Source organism: Numida meleagris, chromosome Z (assembly GCF_002078875.1).
Source record: "Numida meleagris isolate 19003 breed g44 Domestic line chromosome Z, NumMel1.0, whole genome shotgun sequence".
Lineage (NCBI taxonomy): Eukaryota > Metazoa > Chordata > Aves > Galliformes > Numididae > Numida > Numida meleagris.
Window position 1 is genome coordinate 19,324,155 of NC_034438.1, and position 25,558 is coordinate 19,349,712.

Here is a 25,558-nt window from a genome sequence, read left to right on the forward strand (position 1 = left end):
TGCAGCAGTGCCTATTCTTCTACCTTTGTGGTCTGTAATATCACTTTTTTTATTATTTTGATTTTTTTTTTTACCCTGCCTCTTGTTTTTTTATATATATTGTATCTTGAGCTTTATGTTAAGCTTTATTAAAATTTGTCTCACTTCTTTGATCTATTTGCCTACCATCCCCATGTAGTATTTTGTGGTGTTTTTTTCTTTCTTATATATTTCTCTTTTATTCAGCTCTCAGCTGTGGTGATAGAGGTTGCCAAAATGCTTGAACTGTCAGATCTCTTGATGAGCTCTATGATAAAACTTGAGAAATATTGTAAAGCTTCACAAGTCAGCTGAACGCTTCTTGCTGTGATAGCACCAGTGGCCACCTTCTGGGAACCAGTGAATTCTGTAGGCCAAGAAAATGTGGTTCAGAATCATCACATCAGTCACTGAAGTGAGGGTGAATGTGAGTTGTCCTTATTTACACTGGCCAACATGGTCAGCTCATGACACCAGCTAAGTCTGTTAGACACTGCTCTTAAGACTTGGTAATGTTTTGTAATCAGGCTCTTCCTTCCTCCAGAAAGACCTGATCTCTTTTGCTTTCATTTTAAAGTTTTCATTTTCCCATGGAGAAAGTGGCTTGGCATCTTTAGATTGTATTTCTTATGAAGGAGTACTGCAGTGACTTCACAAGACACATTGTTCAGTGTTCCACATCCAAGTAGTTTCTTTCTTCTCCACCCCCAACAACCATTTTCACCCCATTTTTGGAGGACAGTCAGAGCAGGACTTCTGTTCTCTGGGCTAGTCATAACCCAGGAATGCTGTTGATCACCTTGGTTGTTTCTGATCTGACCAGTAACATAGGACATGTTAATGGTTTTGAAAGCCAGCCTCTGGGACACTGAAAACAGTTGGTTGCCTTTTGATTTTATTGCAGCTTGAAATATGCCAAGTCTGGTTCTCTTTTATGATGAGGGTGGTAACATTGGAAATGAATACCTATCGAGTTGTTTCTTGTGTTTAAACATATTCTGTTCCTACAGTGTCCCTTTTGATAGAGAATTATGGATCGCATCTGTACCCTGTGTAAGCATGCATGTGCATACACATATATACATACTGATTTGTCATCTGTTCCTTTACATATGTTATGTGTCATCATATATGACGTGCTGACAAAAAATTGTTACATTCATTCCTGTTCAGTTCTAAATTGCATTTTAACCAATTTAACAAGTGATATATAATTAGAATATTAAGTTTCCTTACTATGTAAATAGGAAACTGGATGTATGTAGCCTTTTTGAGTACAATAGGAAATCAGTACCCTGTCTAGAAGAGGTTTAAATAAATGAAAATATTTGAAGACCACAAATACTAAAATATTTGTAGTCCATCTTTATTTTGTTGAAGCAGCTGTAGTGATTTATCACTTTGCATTGAAATTTGTTTACCTGCTTAGTATTTGTGTCAGAAATTATTAACAGAAGTTGCCTTAGGATAGAGTATTTTTTTATTGTAGTGATGTTTTATCCATGGAATTTTTTTCTTTAAGAGGTTACTCCCGTCCATTATTTGTTGGAGTCAACTTCTCTTTCAGTATTGTTCATCAAAACCACTAGGTTGGAAGATAAACATAAATGTGCTGTCTCGCATACACCGATTTGTCATTTTTAATTCTGACTGCAGATTTCACTTCTGTCTTAAAACATGGCATCTTAGTATTTTGTATTTTTCATGTTTCAGTTACAAACGAAATAAAAATTGCTCCTGAAGGGCAAGGGGGAAGTCCTTCTCCTGAGGACTCTCTTTTTGGTCTCATGTTGCTGTTCTATTCACCAAACTGGAAGTCTCCTAATTTAAAAGATGTTAAACAGTCTAATACCTGTAAGAGTGATCTGGCTCTTTCTACGTACCTTTATGAATTCCAAGCAAAGTTCTGCTGACAAGAACTTCCCATGACTTTGTTGATCTAGCAATTTTCATGACCTTCATAAGCATTCTACATCTCTTGCATTCATTATGGGCCATTTATTTAAAATTTGAGATATTGCTATGTATTAAAAACAAAATAAATAGTAGTTTCTGTTGGTGCAGATCCTAACTGAGATGCTAGATGCATAAGATACTTAGTATAAACTTCTTTTCTTGTGCCTATCTCGACAGAGTATCTCTCATTATTTATCACTCATCTTTATATAATTGTATTTAAGACATAGCCACATTTTTCCTCATTTAGGTAGTGAGAGCAATATCATTAAAATTGGCCTAGATATCTTGTATCTGAGAAACACTGAGTCTTCAGCTTCAAAACCTGGAGTTAAGGAACTAAGAGGCACATTTTTAAGAATGTAGCAAACCTTGAAAATATCCAGTATTTAGTGCATTTTTTAAGCTTTTCTTTTCCGTGTAACTTACAAATTTAATATTTCTCATTTCAGAATTATCAGATTGGTAGAGGCTATTAAACTGAAACACAAAGTAGTTCAATGTATTTAGAAATGTAAACCCTTTTTTTCCCCTGTAACAAACCTTGCAGCTGTGCACTGCTTCTGATAGTGTCCTGGGGTACCTGAATAACTCAGCTGTGCTTCTAACTTTCTGATAGAATGGAGACAGAAGCAAAGTCACAGGCAGTCTTGAAGTACCAGAGCATGTGTGCATTAAAACCAAAGAAAATTCTTGTGGAAATGCCTAGGGAAACTGATAGGGAGAAGAAAGCGGTTCTCCTTTGAACCTGCCGATCTGATAGTCCACAATTGGCACATGGGCACCTATAGAAAAACTATTCTATGAATATGGACCTAGAAGTAACTTCACTATACGCTAGATGCCTCTTTTTTTTTTTTCTGTTGTCCATACAGGGTAGCATAGCTAGAGGTATTCGTAGTTCAAATTAAATCCTCACTGATTCTTTCTTTGTGTGCATATGTGTACATATATGCATTTGTCTAATGAATATTTTGTGGGAAGCAAGTGGAGCTGTGTGTTCCTCTAACTGGTGTCAGGAGCCTGAAAATAGTTTGAAATAGGAAATACTGCCATGAATGACTGCCTCTCATACATTATGTACTTATTATGCAGTAACAAAACTCAGTGCTTTCTGAATTGTGCGGTTGGGTAGAAGATGAAATGTTATAAAAAGAAACTTTTTGTGGCAGCTGCTGTCTTCTTTCAAACTATGTCTAGCATTTCTATAATTATCTGTTTTGACATCCTTGTCAAGGGAGGAAAAAATGTACTTCAGTAATTTTTAGTAAGCCTAAAGTTTCAGTGATAGCTTCCTCTCAAGTAATTACATTGTAACAGTTCCCACAATGCATAACTACTTTTACCATTTGTTTGATGATAACTATTACTTGAGAGATTATATGAAACAAACTAGCTTCAGTCATGGAGATGACTCAACACCGAATTCACATGCCCTTAACCAGAATGGGATGCAGGTTAGAAAAATTCATTGCTTGACACTGTTTGGATTGCACATTTTAGTTTTGCCCCTGTCTTCTTTCATATACTTCAGTTGAGAAGTTTGAAACTCTGACATGGAGGTTGTACAGAGAGTACGGTTTAGCAAATTGCAAAAAAATTGCAAAAAGCAATTTAGCTTCCTGAAGCAACAAAAAAAGCTGAAGAATACAATTCACAGTTTTGGGAACTGCTGTTAAGAAAGCACAGAGATAAACAGCTCTTCTGAGCAAAATATTTTCTACCATTGTTGTCCAGGATCACAACAAGGACTGAAAATTTGTGACATGTTCTAATCATTTGACTTGCACTAAATAGCATTTTGCATGGTAAATTGTGCATGATTTCAGAAAGGATTGTTACTCGGTTTGAAAGGACATTAAAATACAGAGCTGAGCTACAGGAGTCTAAATAAAAAGGAGATTTCAGAGAAGTTACTTTGACAAAGAAAAAGAGATTGAAGAAGCCATTATCTTTTAGAGTTTTTTTCTTTCATTAACTTTGTCCTCAAGTTTGAAATGCAGGTGATTGCCAGCCTTCACAGAAGATTAAGGGATCAAGGTGTCTGCTTACTTTCCATTTCCCTGTGCTACAGATCTAAAGGCTGTAGGGGAGGGAGGGAGCTGCTGCCACTTTGCTCCTATCTGTGTGGGTGGGACTGCATGGAGTGTTGGCTCTGTCTCCTTATTCACTGTCAGCGCAGCTGAATGGGGGTGGAGGGAGAAGTAAAGTGTACCAGGAAAAGGGCTGGTACAGATTACATCATATATAAAGCAAGGGGAAAGTAGGGACCAAACTGGGACTGAGTCACAGCAACAGTTCCTTCCTTGCTTTGTAGGCACCAAGGCTGTACACTGCCCTTTATTCTGGGCTAGTCTGTGATTTTTGCTGCTTCTATACAGTTTTGGCTGTCTTGGACAAGTGTTTGATTATGTATAGAAATCTGGGCTATATTATAAAAGTAAATCAGGAGCAAGCCCCTACTGAACTACATTTAAAAGTAAATATAGGACTCTTTGTAAAGCATGATTGTATATATATTGGTAAATAATATACTGATCTAACACATGCTGGCTGTGGAGTGCAACTTCTTTGCTGTTAACTGATTAAAACCAGAGTTTGTGCACAGCTCCTTTGCAGTGCCAAGAATCCAAAATAAGAATAGTTTTCATGGTGCACAAAACAGCATTCAACTTGAGTGATCTGTGCCAAACAAACCTAAGGAATTTCCTTTCTCTTACAATAGTTTCCATTGCCAGAAATATGCTATGCCACTGGAGGTTTGCTTCTGAATATGCATGTGTTTAAGGGGTTGCTGAAGGCTGTAAGCAAAAGTAGTTGTTCTGAAGCAGCAGCTGTGCGAGTTCAGTAATTTGTTTGGGTAGTTTATGTAATATACATTCAAAGGTCAAAAAAGCTGTTCTACAAAGCCTAGACAATGAAAGATGTCATAAATTGTGATATATCCAACAAAGAAAATTTGGATCAGTTTACTTTTGAATTACATAGGGTATCTCCTTCTAAAAAAATAACATCAAGTGTGTAGACCGTAGCCTGTAGTTTAATATTGCGACTGGTCAGAGATTTGAGGAAACAAAACAACTAAATAAAGCAAATCCTAGATTGATTTGACAAATGTTGATTGTTGATTGAATGGAGATATTTAGCAAGTACACTTCGTGTAAAATTAGCTGTCAGCTGGTTCAGTGTTCGATTTAAATCGGTACGTTAACAAAGACAGATAAGCTTTTCTAGTTTAAACTGCTCCTCTGTTTCTCCCATACACTGACATAGCCCTTCATTTACCATGTCATTTGTTATTCCCGGCCTGGTGCTGCTGTGCTCATGCTCAGTCGCTGAGTTAGCAGGACATGCCCTGGGTAAGAACATGCAGTGCTTCTCAGTGGGGAGAGAAGTCAAGCCTTCTAGTCTTGAAATATGATGTAACAGCCTGTTATCTCATCTTGCCTATTTATCTTGTGGAACTGGAAAAGGGAGTTTTGTGAACCTGTTTGGCAGTACTGCAAAATGGATGATTTGACATAACAACTAGTGCTTAGTTGGACTTCTGATTATTTTGTCAGTAAAGAAAATTTCTGATACTTTGAAATGTCTCACTATCAACCTTTTGAATACTGACTGTTTCAAAAGAGATTTCTTCCTTTCTGTTTGTCATTTTCAAGTTTTTCTTTTTAAAAGTATTTCTGCTAGCCTGTAGATATGCATTCTTAAGTGTTCAAAATTCAAGTTCACTCATGATTAGACAAAGTATTCAAACTAGGCACTAAAATGCAAATGTTCTGTGAAGTGTCTCAGTAGTTTGAACAACATTAATCTGTCCAGATGCTTCTCAGTTCTAGCACCAAATAGTAGAAAGCTAACCCTATTCAAATCAAATGAAATCAGAGTATATCATTAAGATAACTTACAAAGTTGGAACAAATTCTAAAGCAAGATAAAGAAGCTTTTCATTTACTCAGTATACAAACCCATCTGAAATGAACTGTGACATCTCTGCTTAAAACTAATAACACATTAAGCCCTTGTATTTGTGGGCCTGGGTGTAGCGTCTTTAGAAAATCATCGGAATAGAGCAAAACCAAGCTGCTTAACAGTCTGTTAAAATAACCTAAAAAAAAAAATTTCCTTTGTACATTATCGCATTGGTACTGTGTGTCTGGCCAGCTGCATCCTTAGAGACAGCTGCTCCCAAGTCTGGGTTGTCCTTTGCCTTCATGAGATTGAAAATGGTCCATGAGAGGCAAATAGCACTGTGACTTATGGATGGCTTGACCTAGAGCAACAGAGTCAGGAAGAGGAAGGGGAGGAGGAGTTCCTTAGACTGTGGATTTCAGGGGTGCTGCAGCGTAGAAAGGGTGAAGTACAGGCATTTGCCTGCAAGACCTACTGTGCAAAGGATGATCACTACTGAGCGAGACCCCAGCTGTGAGAATAAGCAAGTAAAGAGAAACCCTGCTTGTATTTGTACTGTTTTCTTATCAAGAGAAACTAATTTAATTTGCTCTGTAAGGCTCTTTGTTCAGAAAGGATAAAGCAGCAGCAGTATGAGATCCAGTAAGAGTGAAAGAATGGTCCACTTCAAACATTCAGTCTGCAAAGCAGGTTTTCGTGTGTACAGCCCAATATCCACTGCAGGTACTCTCGGTGGAGTCAGATATCTGAATTTTTCTCCTCTCTGTGGCTTGTAATTTCCAAATAACAGAGAATGCTTAGCAATACATCTCATCTGCTAGAGGTAAGTGGAAGCTTTAAGCAAAAATACAGTTTGCAAGAGTTTGCAAGAAAAGTGGAAATTGCTGAAGATCCCTCATTAGCTCACTGAGACGTAACAGCTGAAACAGACACAGCAAGGTCACATGCCAGCTGCATGAAATACAGTATGATCTCTTTTAGAGCAGTGCATCTGGGAGCTAGCCACATGTCCTGGACTGCACTCTGTCCATGAGCAGTCATCTTCTGTTCTTTGTTCATGTAGTTTTTTGTGCTGTTAAAATGTTAGAATATGTGGAAGTAATCTGTTTCAGCGTGAAGAACAGCTGTTTAGAACTCCATGTAGGTCTGCTTTGGTATTGCCTTAATAATAATATAAGGTTCTTCAAGAAAACCTTAGAGATATCTTAACCCATGTTTTTAAGGTATGTAACTCCAATCATTAGAATGTTTAAAACCTCTTAGATAACAGCTCATCTAGCTTTGGTGAATTTTTTTTAATCTGCCATAGGTAAAATGTCTTCTTTTACATTCCACTTCAAAATAAGCTGTAGACCTTGTAGTCAGATGTAGTTCTGGCCACATCATTTATGTTTTGCTTCTAATTCTGAGAATTGATGCATTTCAAAAATGAACATTTAGATGTAGAGATTTCAGCTGGTATAAAACATGGCTGTAGGTTTTCAGGCATTTATTTATACTCCAGCAAAATCCCAGTCCTCAGATTTCTCTTAATTATAAAGGGCTATTCTGATACTCCGTGGATGCACTGTGCCTCCTGAGAGCTGCAGGTCCAGTGGGTTTGTATCATTTATTGGTTTAAAGAGAGAGTGCTGGATGAATAAGCTTAGAAAACTACTGCTATCTGGAAGATAAAAAGTTATTTGTGTTGGGGTGCGTAAAGTTTTACTTACCCTGTAGGTCAGAACAAATTATGCACTCGTGTTTTTATGTTTCAGCAGACAGCTTCAATGGTATGTTTTTCATAGAATCATAGAATTAGCTAGGTTGGAAAAGACCTACAAGATCATTCAGTCCAACCATCCACCTACCACCAATAACCTCACTAAACCATGTCTCTCAACACTACATCTAAATGTTTCTTGAACACGGTGACTCCACCACCTCCCTGGGCAGCCCATTCCAGCGCCTGACCACTCTTTCAGAAAAGTAGTATTTCCTAATGTCCAGCCTAAATCTCCCCTGGCACAACTTGAGGCCATCCCCCCTCGTCCTGTCACTAGTTACAAGAGAGAAGAAGCCAACACCCAGCTCACTACAACCTCCCTTCACGTAGTTATTGTTCTCTATAAGTTCTCCCCTTCTCTTCTCCAGACTGAACAATCCCAGCTCCCTCAGCCGCTCCTCATAAGGCCTGTGCTCCAGACCCCTCGCCAGCTTCGTCACCCTCCTCTGAACACGCTCCAAGGCCTCAATGTCTTTCTTGCAGTGGGGGGCCCAAAACTGGACACAGTACTCAAGGCGCAGCCTCACCAGTGCTGAGTACAGAGGGACAATTGCTTCCCTGTTCCTACTGGCAACACTATTTCTGATACAAGCCAGGATGCCATTGGCCTTCTTGGCCACCTGGGCACACTGCTGGCTCATGCTCAGCCAAGCGTCAACCAACACCCCCAGGTCTGTTTTCTCTACACAGTCTTCCAGCCACTCTGTCCCAAGCCTGTAGTGTTGCCTAGGGTTGTTGTGGCCAAAGTGCAGCACCCGGCACTTGGTCTTGTTGAACCTCATCCCGTTGGCTTCAGCCCAGAGATCCAGCCTGTCCAGATCTCTTTGTGGGGACGTGCTACCCCCAGGCAGATCGACACTTCCTGCTAGCTTGGTGTCGTCTGCAAACTTACTGAGGGTGCTGTCAATGCCCTCATCCAGGTCATCAGTAGAGATATTGAAAAGGACAGACCCCAGCACCGATGCCTGGGGAACACCACTTGTGACCAGTTGGATTTAACTCCATTCACCACCACTCTCTGGGCCTGGCCCTCCAGCCAGCTCCTTACCCAGCAAAGAGTGTACCTGTCCAAGCCACGGGCTGCCAGCTTCTCCAGGAGAATACTGTGGGAGACAGTGTCAAAGGCTTTGCTGAAGTCTAGGTAGACCACATCAACAGCCTTTCCCTCATCCACCAGGTGGGTCACTAGATCATCGAAGGAAATCAGGTTGGTCAAGCAGGACCTGCCCATCACAAACCCATGCTGGCTGGGCCTGATTCCCCAGTTGTCCTGCAAATGCCGCGTGATCTCCCTCAGGACAATCTGCTCCATAACCTTCCCTGGCACCGAGGTCAGGCTGACAGGCCTGTAGTTCCCTGGATCCTCCTTACGACCCTTCTTATTGATGGGAGTCACACTGACAAGTCTCCAGTCTTCTGGGACCTCTCCAGTTGACCAGGAACGCTGATAGATGATGGAAAGCAGTTTGACTATCTCCTCTGCCAGCTCCCTCAGTACTCTTGGGTGGATCTTGTGGCAGTCCAGGTGGAGTAGTAGGTCTCTGACCATTTCCTCCTGAATCGTGGGGGCTTTATTCCGCTCTCCATCCGAGACTTCCAGGTCAGAGAGTAGAGTACTCTGAGGATAACTGGCCTGACTTTTAACTTAACTTTTAGACGTAAAGAATGCATTGAGAACCTCAGCCTTTTTGTTGTCCTCAGTGGCCACATTGCCAGCCATGTCCAGTAAAGAATGGATATTCTCCTTGGTCCTCCTCTTACTGTTAATATATTTGTAGAAGAGTTTCTTGTTCCCTTTTATCCCAGCAGCCAAGCTGAGTTCAAGCTGGGCCTTTGCCTTTCTGATTTTCTCCGTGCACATCCTAACAACCTCTTTGTACTCTCCCCAAGTTGCCTGTCCCTTCTTCCACAGGAGGTAGATTCTCTTTTTCTCCTGGAGCCTCAGGAAAAGCTCCCTGTTCATCCACGCCAGTCTCTTTCCCTGCCGGCTCATCTTGCGGCTCAGGGGGACAGCCTGTTCCTGCGCCTTCAGGACTTCCTTCTTGAGGAGCGACCAGCCTTCCTGGGCCCCTTTACCCTCCAAGACTGAATCCCAAGGGACCCTCCCTACCAGTCTCCTGAACAGTTCAAAGTCTGCCCTCCAAAAGTCCAAGGTGCCAGTTTTGCTGTCCACTCTCCTGGTTCCACCAAGAATTGAGAACTCTACCATTTCATGATCGCTATGTCCAAGGCAGCCCCCGACTTCCACATCTCCTACCAGACCTTCCCTGTTTGTGAACAGCAGGTCTAGCAAGGCACCTCCCCTGGTAGGTTCTCTCACCAGCTGCAGAAGGAAGTTATCTTCCATACAATCTAGAAACCTCCTAGACTGCTTCTTCTGCATCATGTTGTATTCCCAGCATATATCGGGGAAGTTGAAGTCCCCCATGAGGGCAAGGGCTGGCGATCACGCAACTTCTGCCAGCTGTTCACAGAACGCCTCATCAGTCTCTTCATCCTGGTTAGGCGGTCTGTAACAGACCCCACCAGGATGTCTGCCTTGTCAGCCTTTCCTTTGATCCTAACCCATAGGGATTCAACATTGTCTTCCCCAGTTGCAAGCTCGATAGCATCAAAACACTCTCTAACATAGTGAGCCACACCACCACCCCTCCTTCCTTGCCTGTCTTTTCTGAAGAGCTTGTAGCCATCCATTGCAGCACTCCAGTCATGGGAATGATCCCACCACGTTTCCATAATGGCAACTAAGTCATAGTTTGCCTGCCACACGATGGCTTCCAGCTCCTCCTGTTTCTTGCCCATGCTGCGGGCATTGGCGTAGATGCACTTCAGCTGAGCCCCTTGCCTCACCCCTAATCCTGATGCTTCCCTAGGCACACCTCTTGCAGGCCTGGTTTTATCCCCTTCCCCCTTCCTCTCTAGTTTAAAGCCCTCTCTATAAGCCCTGTCAGCTCCTGGGCAAGGATGCATTTCCCCCTTTGAGACAGGACAGAACCATCAGCAGACCTCAGGCCTGGTGCCGAGTAAACGGCCCCGTGATGAAAGAACCCAAAATTCTTACGTTTGCACCAGCCTCTCAGCCATGTGTTTACGAGATGGGTTCTCCTGCCCCTTTCAGTGTCCTTCTCTGTCACTGAAGGGATAGAAAAAAATACTGTACTTCTTTTCCCTGAACTAACCATCCTAGTCCCCTGAAGTCATTTTTGATAAGTTTCAGGCTTCTGTCAGCAGTCTCATCGCTGCCAGCCTGAACTATTAATAAAGGATAATAATCAGGGGCAGATCAGACTGGGGAGTTTTTTAGAGATATCCCTGACATGGGCCCCAGGGAGGCAGCACACCTCCCTACGGGTAGGGTCAGGGCGACATATAGGGCCCTCTGTTCCTCTCAGAAAGGAGTTACCTATGACGATCACCCTTCTGTCCTTCCTGGCAGAGGCAGTCTCAAGGCGTGGAGTTGATCGCCTCACCCTAGGCAACTTTGCAGGCAGACCTCCTCCTGCATCCTCACTCACCTCTCTCTCAGGTTCCAGGGCCTCAAACCTGTTACACAGAGTTACCTGGGGAACCAAGGTAGGCCGGGATGGGAGTTGCCTGCATTGCCGAGCTGGGACTTGTTTCCATTCCTCCTCTTCTCCCAGTTTGTTTCCCTCAGCTCGATTATGGCAGGTGAGAGGATCTGCCACCGCTTGGGGGTTATCACTCCAGTGTCTTCCCTGCAGAAAGTTACACCACCAGTCTATCTCCTGCTCACATTCCCTGATGGTTTTTAATCTCTCCACCTCCTCCTTGAGCTCCACTACCATACTGAGCAGCTCATCCACCTGCTCACACCTCACACAGGTGGGATCCCTGCCACCCTCCCCCAGCAGCAGCAGGCTCAGGCACTCCCTGCAGCCTGAAACCTGAACAGCTACATCTCTGAGCAGACCCTGCGTCTGGGTCGCCATAGTCTTCTTGGGGTGAGCCCACTGCCTGGTGGAGGCCATGTTTAAACTTAAGGTCTCAGAGACTGCAAATGCAAGAGCAGGTCTCCTGAACAAAGAGGGACAGCACTTAGACACCCTGCTCCTCAACCCACCTCTCACACCCACTGCAGTACAGTATGGGCAGTGTAGGCTGTGTTCACACACTGATTACCCCTCCCTGTTCTCAGTGGGCAGCAAAGCTCTTTACTAGCTGTGCATGACCTGTGGGTGGGAGCTAGCTCCCCAAGGCTGCTAATAGCCTAACAGCCAGAGGTCAAGGTCATGGATAAGATTAAGAGTGGGCAGTGCCAGCTCCACCCCTGCTAGCTCGGCAGCCTGCCCACAAGCTGCCAGCCTGCCGGCACAAGCACTGCGCTTTTCCTGGCTTCAGAAAGCCCTAAAAAGAGCTTTTTTGTGGCCCTTTTCGCTTCAGATCCCTTGCCCTGTGCAGTCTTACCTGCCCTGAAGCTGGTCTCCGCAGTGGGGCAGTTGATAGTGAAGTTACCCATTTTTCTAAAATATTTCAGTTCATCTTACAGATGTATATTGCTCTAAACTTGTCAATGTAAACTAAAATTTGAAAAAAAATGACTTCTACCCCAAGTCACCCAATAGAGCATACGAAACAGAAAAGAGCTGGGTGGCAATAGAGCCTCAAAGTGAAAATGTCATTGCATACAGGTGAGCTGAAAGAGAGGAGACCAGGGCTTTGGTGGCATGCAGATTTACAGACTGCTTGTCACAGACAGCAGAGCCCACCAGATGTCTGCTGCACTGCTGTTCAGCAGGGCATAGGAAGCCCTTTGGCACCAAAAGGTGTCTGGTGAGGAACCTTTTCTACCTTTCACCGTATTCAAGAGCACTGAGCCATGCAGATAGTCTGAAGTCATATTTGGAAGGTTATAAAGATCCTATACATTTCTAGTGTGTATTAAGGATGATTCCTTCTATAAAATTCCATGCAATAACTTCATTAAAATGTGTACATTGAAGCAAGTTGATTATCTTATTCAAATTTATTTAGATAGCAACTATACTTTGACCACTGAAAGCTGATAAAAGACCTGCAGCTGGGTTTGAAAACCAAATGACAATTACATCATCATCATGTAAAATGGACTTAAAGCATTGGAATTTAGTTACAGCTATATAAGGTAAATGTGTAAAAGTAATCCCTCAGAAAGTTTTGAAGTTAGTAAGTAGCTGTTCAGATTAAATGAATTACATTCCTATTTTAGTACATCATTTCATGCTGTTCTGGCAGAGATTACAGTGCAGCCTTCGGATATCGCAGAGGCAATGTTCCATTGTTTCTTAGAAGGGGGTAATACAACACCATAGGAGCAATCCCCTTGAAATCAGTAAGATCGTGGTCAATTTATACAGGCATGTGGTAAACGAGGACAGAATTCAGAGATGTAATAAAGAGATTTTGCTATGCTGACAGTTGAAAATTTGACCTCGTTATACTTGATGACATTTTTCTTTGAGTATGGGAGAAGTTTCCTCTCATCCCTTCCAGACTGTGAAGCCATTTATATGCTGCTTGTGTATTTGCATTTGACACAGGCATACAAAGTGCTTTGTCTCTGTTTCTGCGAGTTTGTGAATTAAAGCACAGAGGCAAATAAAGACTAAGAAAAAGATGTTAATTTTTCATATGTCTATGGTTTCTCTAAATACTGCCATATTCATATCTCTATATATGTTCTTATATTCCTCTCCCCTCTTATGAAGAATGAAGGGGATAAAATGAGGCTCACTAAATATCAGCCAGTGGGAACAGTGCTGGGGTTGGGGTCGAGACAGATGGCTCAGCTGAAGTGCATCTACACCAAGGCAGGCAGCATGGGCAACAAACAGAATGAGCTAGAAGCCATCGTGTGGCAGGCAAACTGTGACTTAGTTGCTGGGTAAGGAACTGGCTGGATGGCCAGGCCTGGAGAGTTGTGGTGAATGGAGTTAAATCCAGCTGGTGAGCAATCACAAGACCACTTGTGATCCCCAGGCGTTGGTAGTGGGGCCCATGCTGTTAAATATCTTTATTGATGATCTGGATGAGAGGATTGAGTGCACCCTCAGTAATTTTGCAGATGACACCAAGCTGGGAGGAAGTGTTGATCTGCCTGGGTGTAGGAAGGCCCTTTGGAGTATTCTGGACAGGCTGGATTGCTGGGCTGAGGCTGGTTGTGTGAACTTCAACAAGACCAAGTGCTAGGTCCTGCACTTTGGTCATGACAACCATAGGCAACGCTACAGGCTTGTGTAGAGGAAGAAATGGAGCTGGGGGTATTGGTCGACGCTCGGCTGAATGAGCCAGCAGTGTGCCCAGGCAGCCAGGAGGCCAGTGGCATCCTGGCTTGTATCAGAAATAGTGTTGCCAACAGGAGCAGGGAGGTGATCGTCCCCCTGTACTCAGCAATGGTGAGGCCACTACTGTGTTTAGTTTTGGGCCCCTCACTACAAGAAAGACATTGAGGCCCTGTAGTGTGTCCAGAGGAGGGTGACAAAGCTGGTGAGGGGTCTGGAGCCCAAGTCTGATGGGGAGCGGCTGAGGGAGCTGGGATTGTTTAGTTTGGAGGAGGATCAGGAAAGACCTTACAGTTCTCAGCAACTCCCTGAAAGGAAGTTGTGGCAAGGTGGGGATCAGCCTCTTCTCCTGCATAACTAGAGATAGGATGAGAGGGGTAGCCTTAAGTTGTACCAGGGGAGGTTCAGGTGGGTATTAGGAAAAATTTCTTCTCCAAAAGAGTGGTCAGGCGCTGGAATGAGCGGCCCAGGGAGGTGGTGGAATCACCGTCCCTGAAGGTGTTCAAGAGGCGTGTAGGTGTGGTACTGCAGAGCATGGATCTTGGAGCTGTTTCCCAGCCTTAATGATTCTGTGGTTTTAAATGTTGCACATACTTGCTATCTCAGCTCTTTGCAATATCATACATTTTAATGCCATTCCTAAAAGATGAGAAGGAAGTGCACTAGTCTAGTTTCTCCCTAGTTTTGCCATATACTCGCAACATGGAGAAAGCTGCACAGACTTTTTCCTCCTATGTCACAGTTCTAAGCTTGTTAAATGGCATTGGTTACAATTAAGTTGTCACTGAATTCAAAATACTATGAAAATTCGTATCACATTTCTGCATTTTCTTCTATTAGCCTCAGCTGTCTGCCATAACAAGAGCATAGGCAAGTTTTGTTAGCAGAATTTACAAATCATCCTTCTGCTTGGAAGCATACGCTAACGGATAAAAGACAAACTTCTGTATTTTCCATGGCTGTTTTCTTACTGCTTACTTTGTATGGAGTTCTTTGTATGTTCCTCTGAAGCAGCTGTTTTTTCTGCTGTTCTTGTGGACAGGCTGGTAATTACACTTGCTTCAACTAATAGCCTCAGCATTTCTCAGTGAAAGCAGACAAATTGCAGTTCACAGGGTCAGCTTTATTAGTGAATTTCCAGCTTTAACCTGTACCCAACCATGCCTCAGTACAGTTCCATGATGTTGAATCAGCAAGTTGTACAAGCCTTCTCTGAACATGTCATGGAAGTTTTTTGGCTTTGCAATAGGATTGTATGTCAGATAGGGTAGTGGCTTCAAATGATCGAAGTGAGGAGGTAAGCCTCTTCCTCACTAGATCACTGTAATCTGGATTTCTTTTACCTGTGCAAGGGCAATAGGTATGACTTTACAGTGTTTTGAAGGCACGATATTTATTTTAGCTAACATGCCAGGTAGATAGGTAGAGTTAATATGCGGCCAGCCTAAATTCTGGTGTACATGATGTCCACACTGCAGTGCCCAACTGGCCTTTGTTGGCCAAGAAGTCATCAGCTGGAGATGTGTTGGCCATGCAAAGCTGTCTTCTGGATCTCTACAGCAGCGGTTACCTCAGTTTTGTGCCTTTATTTTCTTTATGCTAGTGTAGGGTTTGTTTATTTGGTTTTTTTTTCTCCTGAATTACTAGTCCCATCTCAGTAATTTCAGGTCTCTCCTAGCTCCTTGAAGTTATCTTACATATTATTTATTGGCTTTGGTTTGGGCTTATATACTAACAGAGACAAAGTTGTCCATCTGTATTTCCCAAAACTGCACCCTAGGACAGATGCCTGAAGTCATAGGCATAGCGAGTTACAGGAAGAAACACAAATGAGAAATGGCTATTTAGTACTAAGTCCTATATAGAAAACAATGTTAAGGATAACTTATTTTCAGTGCATTTGTTGGTGACTATTTTATTACTTTTCCTTTTTGATCTAATAGAAAAGTGAAATCAGGACATCACTATACAGTTTCGCTTCAACAACTTGATCAACACACTAGCCTTGTAAACTAGGGCTGAAATTGGTCGTAGAAAAACAATGTTTTGTTACATTTTACCTACATACTTGAAAATTTGGATAATATAATTAAGAAAAACAGTGACTGCGTAACTGTTTCTTTCCAACGTCATGCATTGTGTTTCTTCTGTTTTACATAACTATCTTTCTACTCTGTCTTTAGGAGATTCTTAAGAATGAGAATTATAGGCAAGAAATGAAACAGAAAGTCAAAGATGTGTATGAACAGGATAAGCTCCTTCAGACCAAGGAATACAAGGAGGGACTTGTTGCTGAACCAGTTCATACTCAGGTTAAAGGCCATGCGTCAGCTCCCTACTATGGAAAGAAAGAGCCATCCCAAGACCCAACAAGCACTGCGAGCACATTTCAGCCGGGTTCCTGGATGCCACCAGGCAGTGACAGTAGTAAAAAAAAATAACCAGCTTTAACGTACAGATACTGCCAATGGATAAATGCTTTAATAGGCAGCATAAACAGCTGTTGAATATAGTGAGTGTGCAATAAAGTACTATTAAAACCGAGTTTCATTTATTTCTGCAAAATTGCTGGCTTAATTGTGCCAAACTAGTCTAAAATGTTTGATGTAGTAAATGTGGTAAATTTCGGTTAATTAGTACACACATGCTTCTCATACATAGGTTTAAAGTAGTTCTTAATTCCTGTTAATTCCCTTGCTGAACTTGCAAGCTTCTTATAATTGGACAGAAAAGTTCATTTCACTAACAGGAATCACTGCGATACTGCAGTAATTTTAAAGACATTCTTGTGATTTACTTTAATAAAGGAATTAACGTATTTGATTCATGTTTGACTTGCTGCCAGCAGTAAGCATGGGATAGATTCAGTCCGAGTTAAATGGTTTATCACTGTTTTAATAGAAATTGGAAGCATCCAGTAAGGCAAATAAAAAATAGCAAAGAGGTTTGGGGAGAAGAGATTATTTCTGATATCCACCCCAAAAATTAATTTTTACTTGCTTAGAAATGTTTGAGAACTTTAAGTCAAAATAAAAGTCACACCATTTTTTGAAAAAGTATCAAATTTATTTTAAACCATGTAGGTATGCATTTTAAACCATCTAGGTATCAAAGGTGGAATACATACACATTTGACAACATTTGCAAGAGTGGTGATCTAATCGCATGTACCATGAAGTGTCAAAACATCATTCTCGTAATACCTGCTGTTCTGACCAATAAAACTGAAAGATGGTCATCAGATACAGGTTGCAGGTAAGTACTTCATATTTACTTCAAGTCATTTCAGTAAAAACTTCCCCCGTATCCTGCTGCTATCAGACAGCTCAATAGGACTCTGCTGAATGGGACATTATCTTAAGGTTTTATTTTTAACCATGCAATGGACTAGTTACTAGAAAGCACAATACTGTGCCGCCATTTAGAAATATGCTAAGTCTAAAAACCTAGTGACTTCCACAAACTCTTTAGAATTAGGCTGATAAAAGTCAGGCTTTGAAAAATTAATAATTTGTTAGAAAAACATGAATTGGAATTAAGGTTAAAAAAATTTGGCATATTTACAACAGAAACTTCACTTCGACTTTTTCCTGCTATGCCAGCATTTTATTACCTGGAGTACAGCAGATCTTCAGGGGCTGCAAGAACAAAATGATACCACCTAAACTCAGGTCCTAAAGCGCAGGTTGCTGGAGGGCTAGCAAGTAGGAATAACCTTGTGTCACCAGCGTGCATATCCTGCTTGGGTAGTCTCCCACAGCCAACTGCTACAGGTCTCAAAGACAGAACTTGAGGCCACCTGGGCCTTTAATCTGATCCCACTTATGGCTATTCTTTGAGGCAAAAAAGCTTCTGCAGACAAACAAGTTAGAGATGGACTTGTTCAGGTGATAATTAGCGAAAACCAAACAACACTATTGTATATTCTGTAGAACACAAGTAGCCTCAGACAAATAAGGGTACTAAAGACAACCAGTTTCCCAGAGTTTGGGCTGAATTTGAAGACTGCTAATCAGTAGGTTGTATGGGAAACAGAAGTCAGTTTGGTTCTTGGCGCAGACAAGGCCCACCAGCTGAGCTACTGCAGACCTGAAGGGCATGCAGTGAATGAACTGCACAGCCATACGCACTGCATGCCTTTGAAGTGTGTCAGTAAAACACAACAGCAAACAAGAAGCTCAGAAATCAGATGCTCCACAGCTCTGCTGCAGGTGTACCAGAACCTCCCTTCCTGTAGTCCAGTTAAACCAGGAACTGCAAATACATGTAAGCACAACATGAACTATTGCTGCACCGGAGAATGGCGTGCTACACTAAGAAACCAAAGGTCATAGCATTAAGGAGTCATTTACATTATCCCCATAATTTGACTCTTGTTGAGTCATAGCTCAGCTAAGGAAGAAGATATGCTCCTAATACTCTCCAACTATTTCATTTTTAAATATAACATGCAAATTTAGAGAAGCAGTCTGCACAGAAACATAAGCAGGAGATGAAGTGACTGTGTCATTGGGGCAACTTCTAACACAGATGATTTCAGCAGAAAAAAATATTCTCAAGGAGTTAGATTTCATCATTCAAGAAATAACACCATCAAGTATCAAAGGATGGTTACAACACAAAATGTACAGCAGTGCTTCATTAATAAAGTGAATTCTCTGCCCAAGGAAGGCCTTTCTTGCCCACTTAATCCTTCTTTGCTCGTTTGGCTTTTACAATGTTCTCTTGGCGTTTCCGTTTCTTCTTCTGCTCTCGCTCTCGGGTCTCAATCATTTTTGCAAGCTTCCATGACAAGGCTGCGCTGATGATGAACAGGGGCGTGAGGACCAGGATCACTGTAGTGAGGAAGCCATAGGGGTCCTTGGCAGCCCATTCCACAATGTACACAGCCCAGGCCTTCACGTCAAACATCTCAGCCGCTTTTTTATGGGGGAAACACTGTAGAAAAAGAAGGAAGTTTGAGTATTCAGAAAACTGAAGTGCACACGCACAAACCAATTACTATTTTAACCCATCATTTTTCATTACGGGTGAGTTTGTTTTTGCTACAAGTTAAGCACTGCATAGTATAAAAGTATAATACAAATAACAGAATCATAAAGGTTGGAAAAAACAGTAAGATCATCTAGTCCAACCATCACCACCATGCCTACTGACCACGCCCCTCACTGCCACATCTAGATGGCTTTTTGATCACCTCCAGGGAGTGAAGTGACTCCACACCTCCCAGGGCAGCCCGTTTCAATACCTCACCACTCTGAGAACTCTTCCTGACATCCAACCTGAACCTCCCTTGGTGCGCCTGGAGGCCATCAGCTTTTGTCCTATCACTGTTACATGGAAGAAGCGGCTGACCCCAACCTCGACACAATTCTCCTTCAGGCAGTGATAAAGAGCAATAAGGACTGCCCTCAGCCTCCTGTTCTCTAGACTAGACAACCGCAGTCCCCTCAGCGGAACGAAGAGCTGGCCCTACCTTAACTTCGTTGCCTATAAAAAACACGTTATTTTTCGCAGTAGACCTTCAGATACAGAGGAAAAAGCGCAAGCTCTGGTGCCTTCAGAACGAGGCTCGGGAACGAAGGTTCCCCCTTCTCCGGGCCCCACTGCGGAGGGCTCTCAGCCCGAGGCTGCCGTCACAGCCGGCCAGGCGCAGGGCACACGGCCCGGCCACGCCGCAGCCCCGCGGCCTCCACCCGCCCGTCCCAAGGCCACATCTCACCTGCACCAGCGGGAGAGCAGAGCCGCGTTCGCGGCAAGCGACGGACGGGCAGCACCGAGGTCCCTGCGGAGAGAAGACACAGCCCGTGAGGGACAGGCGCCCGGCGCCGCCCGGCCCCGGCAGCACGCCGCCCGGCACGGGGAGCACTGCGCGGGGAGCGGGCGGCGGCAGCAGGACGGCATCGCGGGCGGGGGGCACGCAGCGCCCCTCGCTTTCCTCCCGCCGGCGCCTCCTGCCCCGGCCGCCCCCCGCCCCGCGGTACCGCTGCCCCGCGGCGCGCCGCGCTACCGAGCGGAAGTAGGAAGCAGGAAGGAGGAAAGAGGCCACCGCCCCGCCCGCGCTGCGGCTGCCCAGAGCAGCGCTGCCGGCGGCCCCGGTCTCCGCCTCCCCGAGTCCCCGCCCCGCCCCGCCCCGCCCCGCCCCGCCGGTGCGCGCAGTGCCACGTGCGCACCCACCCACGTGCCTGGGAGCCGTTCCCCCCGGCAGCGGGGCGTGGCGCGGGGCGGTAGCGCGCAGCTCGGGGCCGGGGGAGCCTGCCATCACTTGGTCGTGTCGATCGGCTCAGGACGTTCTCTCTCTGCGGCTCAAAAGCAAACACCGCAGCGGCGCTTTGGTTTCGTAAGCGTGCTTTCCTTCCGTGAACACTTCTATTGCTCAAAGTAGAGAAGACGGGCAAAAAAAGCACACTTTGCTGAAGGAGAGAGCTGCTGACAGCGATTTGACCAATCTGACATAGTTTAGACCGAGCATGTTAAACACCACAACATGCGATGCATTACTTTTTATTATCTGCTACCCAGAGCCTGCCTGTGCTGTCTGGGCTCTCCTGACAGCTCTGGAGAAGTTCACCTCTGTGCGTGAGTGACTCGGCCACGTACATCGGCATTAGATCTCTCCAGAGTTGGCCCCTGCTTGGTCTGGGATTGGACAGCGTTGGCACAATAGAACTGACTAAATTTATTGGAGCAGAGGTATTAGCTCTGAGGTGTTGTATTTGTTATCCTTCCAGTTCTAAGGGAGCATGTGAGCAGGAGTGGAATCAGCTTTTTGCACGGTCTGATAGTGATAGGACAAGAGGGAATGGCTGTAAATGAAAAGAGAGGAGGTTTAGGTTAGCTGTTAGGAAGAAGCTCTTCACCCAGAGTGCGGTGAGGCGCTGGCACAGGCTGCCCAGAGCAGTTGTGGTGCCCATCCCCGTGCTGCTCAGGGCCTGGCTGGGTGCGGCCCTGGGCAACCTGGTCTGGGGGGGGCGGGCGGCCCTGACCGCAGCAGCGAGGTCCCTTCCAACACAAACCATTCTGTGATTCCATGGTTCTATGATTACTGGATGTTTTTGCATACTGGGTAACCGAGTTAAAACTAGAAGGGCTTCAGTACGGCCCATTTCTGGTAAATTCACATCTTACTAGAGGTGACACAGTTGTATTTTTGATTCCTTGGTGCCCAATTCAGTTGCATATATCAAAATAAGCCCTGACTCAGTCAGCAGCTATCTACAGCCTCTTAATATCATCGTCCTTTAAGCTACTGCAAAATTAGCATCTAGGTCCAGTCTTCCCCATTATGGTATCGGTGACATTCCCATCTATCTGCTTCTATCTCCGTCTTTTCTAAGCTTTATTGATTGAAAGATGAAAGTGCCCAATTCGTTGTGTCAGGGAAGAAACAAAAAGGAGGGATTTTTTAATGTGCTTTCCTGAGAAAACAGACTTTATGGCGTGACCTTTTCTGCGCGTCCTGCTCCCCCCAGCAGCTGCTGCAGCTGCTGGCCAGTCACATCGGCAGAGCAGCGGAGATATCTCCGGTATTAATTCACTGAAAGATCCGTGAAAGCAAAAGGGTTGGCGGGGAGAGCGGCCCCGCCGCAGCCCCGACCGAGCGCTGGGAGCGGGGGCCGTGCACCGGGGCTGCGTCCGGGCCGTGCGCGGCTGAGCGCGGCGTGTCTCGGCGGCTCCTCCTGCGCCGTGAGCGGGCTCCTAGCAGCCAAACAGCGTCCGGAATCCCAGAGTTCATTCAGCGCAGCAGCGCGGCCGCCGGCGCACCACTGGAATGCTTTACAAGACCTCATTAAGTGTGTGTTTATGTTCACTGCAAGTTTGGCAGCTAATTGCTTGCGTTGTAAATCTGCGCGTTCTTTAACACCTCTTCTAGGATACCTTTAAATGACCATTTCTGTTAATTTCTGTCTGTGTGCTGGTGTGTGTTTAAGCCAGGCACTTTTAAATTCTTTATCTCAGTCACAGGCAGATAAGTGAGAAAACTGGAGAACCTCGAAAAGGAGCAGGAAAGGATATGCAGGTGGAAGATCGCATCATTTAAAGCGTGTTTTGCCAGTCACGGTTTGGTGGTTTGTTCTGAACAATCCCATGTTTCACTTGGGGTCATTCCAGATACCCAGGACAGGGAGGAACCCCGTTTAGGAGGGAATTAAGCTCACCAGTGACTTACACAACCTCAGTGCCAGCAGGTACAGATGTAGCATCAAAACATCATACAGTAAGGATGTTTGAACCATCAACTTTGCTAAAATTAAATCACTGGTTAATCTTTATATACATATCTGTACAGCATGGAAGTTAGTTTAAATGGAATTTCATGGCAGCATGGTGGAGTGGACGAGCTTCACTGTCCTTTGTCACACTTTCAGAAGAGGAGTGGGCGGAGGAATGGGAATGTTGTTGCTCCAAAAATCTAGCACCAAATCCCAAAATAATAAAGTTAGATACAATGCAGAGAAATGTGCTGAGATAGCAAAGCATTTCCCATGCCAGCAGCCTCTGAAGAGCCTGTGTGCGCTGAGTGTGTGTGGTGAAGACAAGCGTTGGGTAGAAGTATTTGTTTCACTGGACGTGCTGACATGCATCAGTGATCCAGAATCCTTCTATATAAAGGAAGCTGTGAAGTGTTTCACACAATGTAACTTCTGAGTATCCTTTTATCGTCGGTAAATTCAGAGGTTACAATGGTTCCTGGAAGCTGTTTTTTTACATACATACAGCATGAATTCTCAAGTAGCCTTTATGCTAATTTCCTGGACATGCAGTATCCCGCTTGCTGGATGTTCCTCTTACTGGAAGAGCCAGGTGGAAGTCTTGTGCTGTGACACAATGGTGTTTTTAGAAGTGTTTTGAAAATTAAAATTGCTGCATTTTTTTCCCCACATCTTGTAAAATCTCAGAGCTGTGAAAGCTTTATTGGCTCTTTTTTGATCATGCATGATACATCCACAGTACGAGCCAGCCAATAGCAGCCTGCTTTTCATAGCTTTACTTGAGCCAACGAAGCTCCTTTGTGCCACTGAGGATTAAGGATTCTGTCTCTGCTACAAATCAGTGTTTAAAAACATTGGGGTTTTATGTTTAAATGGATCTGCAGTACATCTTTATTCTGTAAATGGTATGAGCAACCCTGTATGTTTGCAGTTTGGTTGCCATTCAATGCAGCAAGGCTGGAGTGTCGAGGATGAACGTGGTCAAAACCATGAGTAATGCTGCTCTGCTTAATTCTCTTCCAGTCATCCTTATGAACTGTTCTCGTAACATATGCTTCTGAGGATGAGAAATGTGTAGGGCAGTGCATGACACATGGGCTAAGCAGTGTGTGCACACTTCGGTATCATAAGAAAGTGCTAAAAATTATCTGTGCCTATATGGAGAGATATAAATAAATACAAGCATGAAAAGAAAAAGAAATATATTTAATCTTAAATTAAAGATTGATCAAATGCTTCTGTGCTCTCGGAGACCTCACTTTGGTAAGAGCGTTATTTTTGTAATCCTTACAATTAATTGTATAATTGAAGAACAAAAGGGCGTCAAGCCTTAATCCAACCTTTATTTGTTCCAATTTCAGTTCTTCTTGTAGTTAAAAAAAGAGAAAGGAATGATCAAAGATGCAAACCGAAGTTACACAAATAATACGGATCTTCTGGATGACGCCTTTTGCCGTGGCCATGACTGATTCAATAGTTCATTGGATGGTGGGATTTGGGGGTTATTTTCAACGAGGCAGTCGGCACCACTGCAGCACGTTGTGCGCTGATGCGGGGGTCGCCGCGTGAGAGGGGCTTCCAAGAACCGAGGAGAAGCCCGGGCGGGGCGAGAGCCGCCTGGGGCCGCCCGCAGCTGGCCGTCCCGGTGCGAGCCGGCGGTGCGGCAGGGCAGGGCCGGCAGCAGCGGCGTCACATCGCGCACATACGGCGGCAGCCCCTAGGGGGCGCAAGCGACCAGGACAGGCACTGGGGGCGCTGGGCGGCTGTGAGGGAGCGGCAGCCCGCGCCGGGAGGATGCGAGGCGGACCGCTTTCTTCTCGTCTGGGAGCAGCAGGGCGCCGCGCTCTATTGAAACTAACATGGTCACCACTGCCGCAACAGCCGGGCCGAGTCAGAAACCCAGCCTGGGGGGCCACAGCCTGACCAGCTGACATTGCACCCGAGACAGGATGCCTACGGAGTGCCAGTCCTTTGGTTGTGGGGTGCTCTGGAGTCTGGGAAGTCCCCACATGCCTGAAGGAAGAGGAGGGTGTCACAAGGGCAGATGTGCCCTACTTGGCCGTCTTTTTGAGCAGGTGGCCAGGCTGCATGAGGACATTTCCAGGCTGAGATGGATACAGCAATCAGAGAGAGAGACTGATGCACAGTATCGAACTGACATGAGCAGACCAACAGCAGCTGAGCTGCAAGAAACAGTGTTTGTAATATTGAAGGCACTGAGAGAGAGATAGGTTGTTAACAATCATATTCCTGCTGCAGGCAACATTGAGAAGAAGGCACCTCAATCTCTAGTGACACACAGCAGTAGGGCTCCACTTCAGTCCCCACCCTCCAGCTTCACCATGACAAAATGGTATGAAGCTCTTACTGCTACAGACACCCATGACACCCGTGACCAATATCTGCAAGACGAAACTGTTCCAACAGCCTGCAGTGGATATTGTAAAAAGAAGCAAGTGCTTGTAGTGAGTGATTCCCTGTTAAAAGGCACTGAGGCTCCCCTCTGCCAGCCTGTGAGGAAGTCTTGAGAGATTTGCTGCTTCCTGGGAGCCAAGATCTGGGACATTGCCAAGAGAGTTCCACAGCTTGTATTGAGGAGGCACTGCAATCCACTATCGCCCTTTGAAGTGAGCATGAATGCACTGGAAGCGGGAACATTGGCATAATCAAAGATGATAAAGCCCTGGGAGTTCAAGTGAAGAACACTGGTGTCCAAGTTATCTCCTCTTAATTATTGCCAGTTGGATGAATGAGGGCAGCCAGAAACATATAATGCATATCAACTCCTGGCTATATGGCTGCTGCTGGCAAAAGTGTTTTGGTTTTTATGACGATGGGACTTCCTATGAAAATTATAACCTGTTAGGGAGGGATGGGATCCACCCAACTAGGAGAGGCAGGGCAATCTTTGGCAGCAGGCTGGCCAACATAGTGAGGTGGGCTTTAAACTGAAGGATTTGAGGGTGAGGTCCAAAATGGCAGTGCTCAGACCATTGCAGCTGACTGGGGAATGAGCCAGGCTAACCAGAACAGTGATAATTGTTCCCTAGCTGCCTCCTGTGATATGAGCCAGAAGGCCAGCCACCCTGAGGGCATGTGCAGCCATGGGAAATCCTCCTGCATCCCTCTAGGGATACCTGCATCCTCTGCTCCCTTTTCTTTTCTGAAGTGCCTGTATACCAATACATACAACATGGGGAATAAACAGGAAGGACTAGAGATCTGTGTGCAGTCACAAGGCCATGATCTTGTTGCAGTCTTGAAGACTTGATGGGACAGCTTGCATGACTGAAAAGATGTCATGGATGGCTTTGTACTTTTTAGGAAAGATAGGCCAGCAATGAGAGTTGCTGTTTATGTAAAAGAGCAGCTGAAGTGTATTGAGCTCTTCCTAGAAATGAATGATGAATGAGTGG

The 25,558-nt window shown here is 44.6% G+C and overlaps 2 protein-coding genes across 3 annotated transcripts in view; one reads left to right on the forward strand and one right to left on the reverse strand.

Moving 5' to 3' along the window:
* NDUFAF2 (NADH:ubiquinone oxidoreductase complex assembly factor 2) overlaps positions 1 to 16,752 on the forward strand; it is a 49,163-nt gene extending 32,411 nt beyond the window's left edge. The window contains exon 4 of the mRNA XM_021379804.1: positions 16,113 to 16,752. Coding sequence (XP_021235479.1) covers positions 16,113 to 16,370 — 258 coding nt within the window. The 3' untranslated portion in view covers positions 16,371 to 16,752. The remainder of the gene's footprint in view (positions 1 to 16,112) is intronic.
* SMIM15 (small integral membrane protein 15) lies at positions 18,346 to 20,044 on the reverse strand. Of its 2 annotated transcripts, none has more exons than XM_021379807.1 (3): positions 19,940 to 20,044; positions 19,652 to 19,714; positions 18,346 to 18,867 (listed from the first exon to the last, which is right to left on the reverse strand). In XM_021379807.1, the coding sequence occupies exon 3, from the start codon at positions 18,838 to 18,840 to the stop codon at positions 18,616 to 18,618; it is 225 nt and encodes a 74-aa protein (XP_021235482.1). In that variant the 5' UTR covers positions 18,841 to 18,867; positions 19,652 to 19,714; positions 19,940 to 20,044; the 3' UTR covers positions 18,346 to 18,615. The 2 variants fall into 2 exon arrangements, with proteins under 2 accessions (XP_021235482.1, XP_021235481.1); XM_021379806.1 differs by having other exon boundaries at positions 19,914 to 20,025.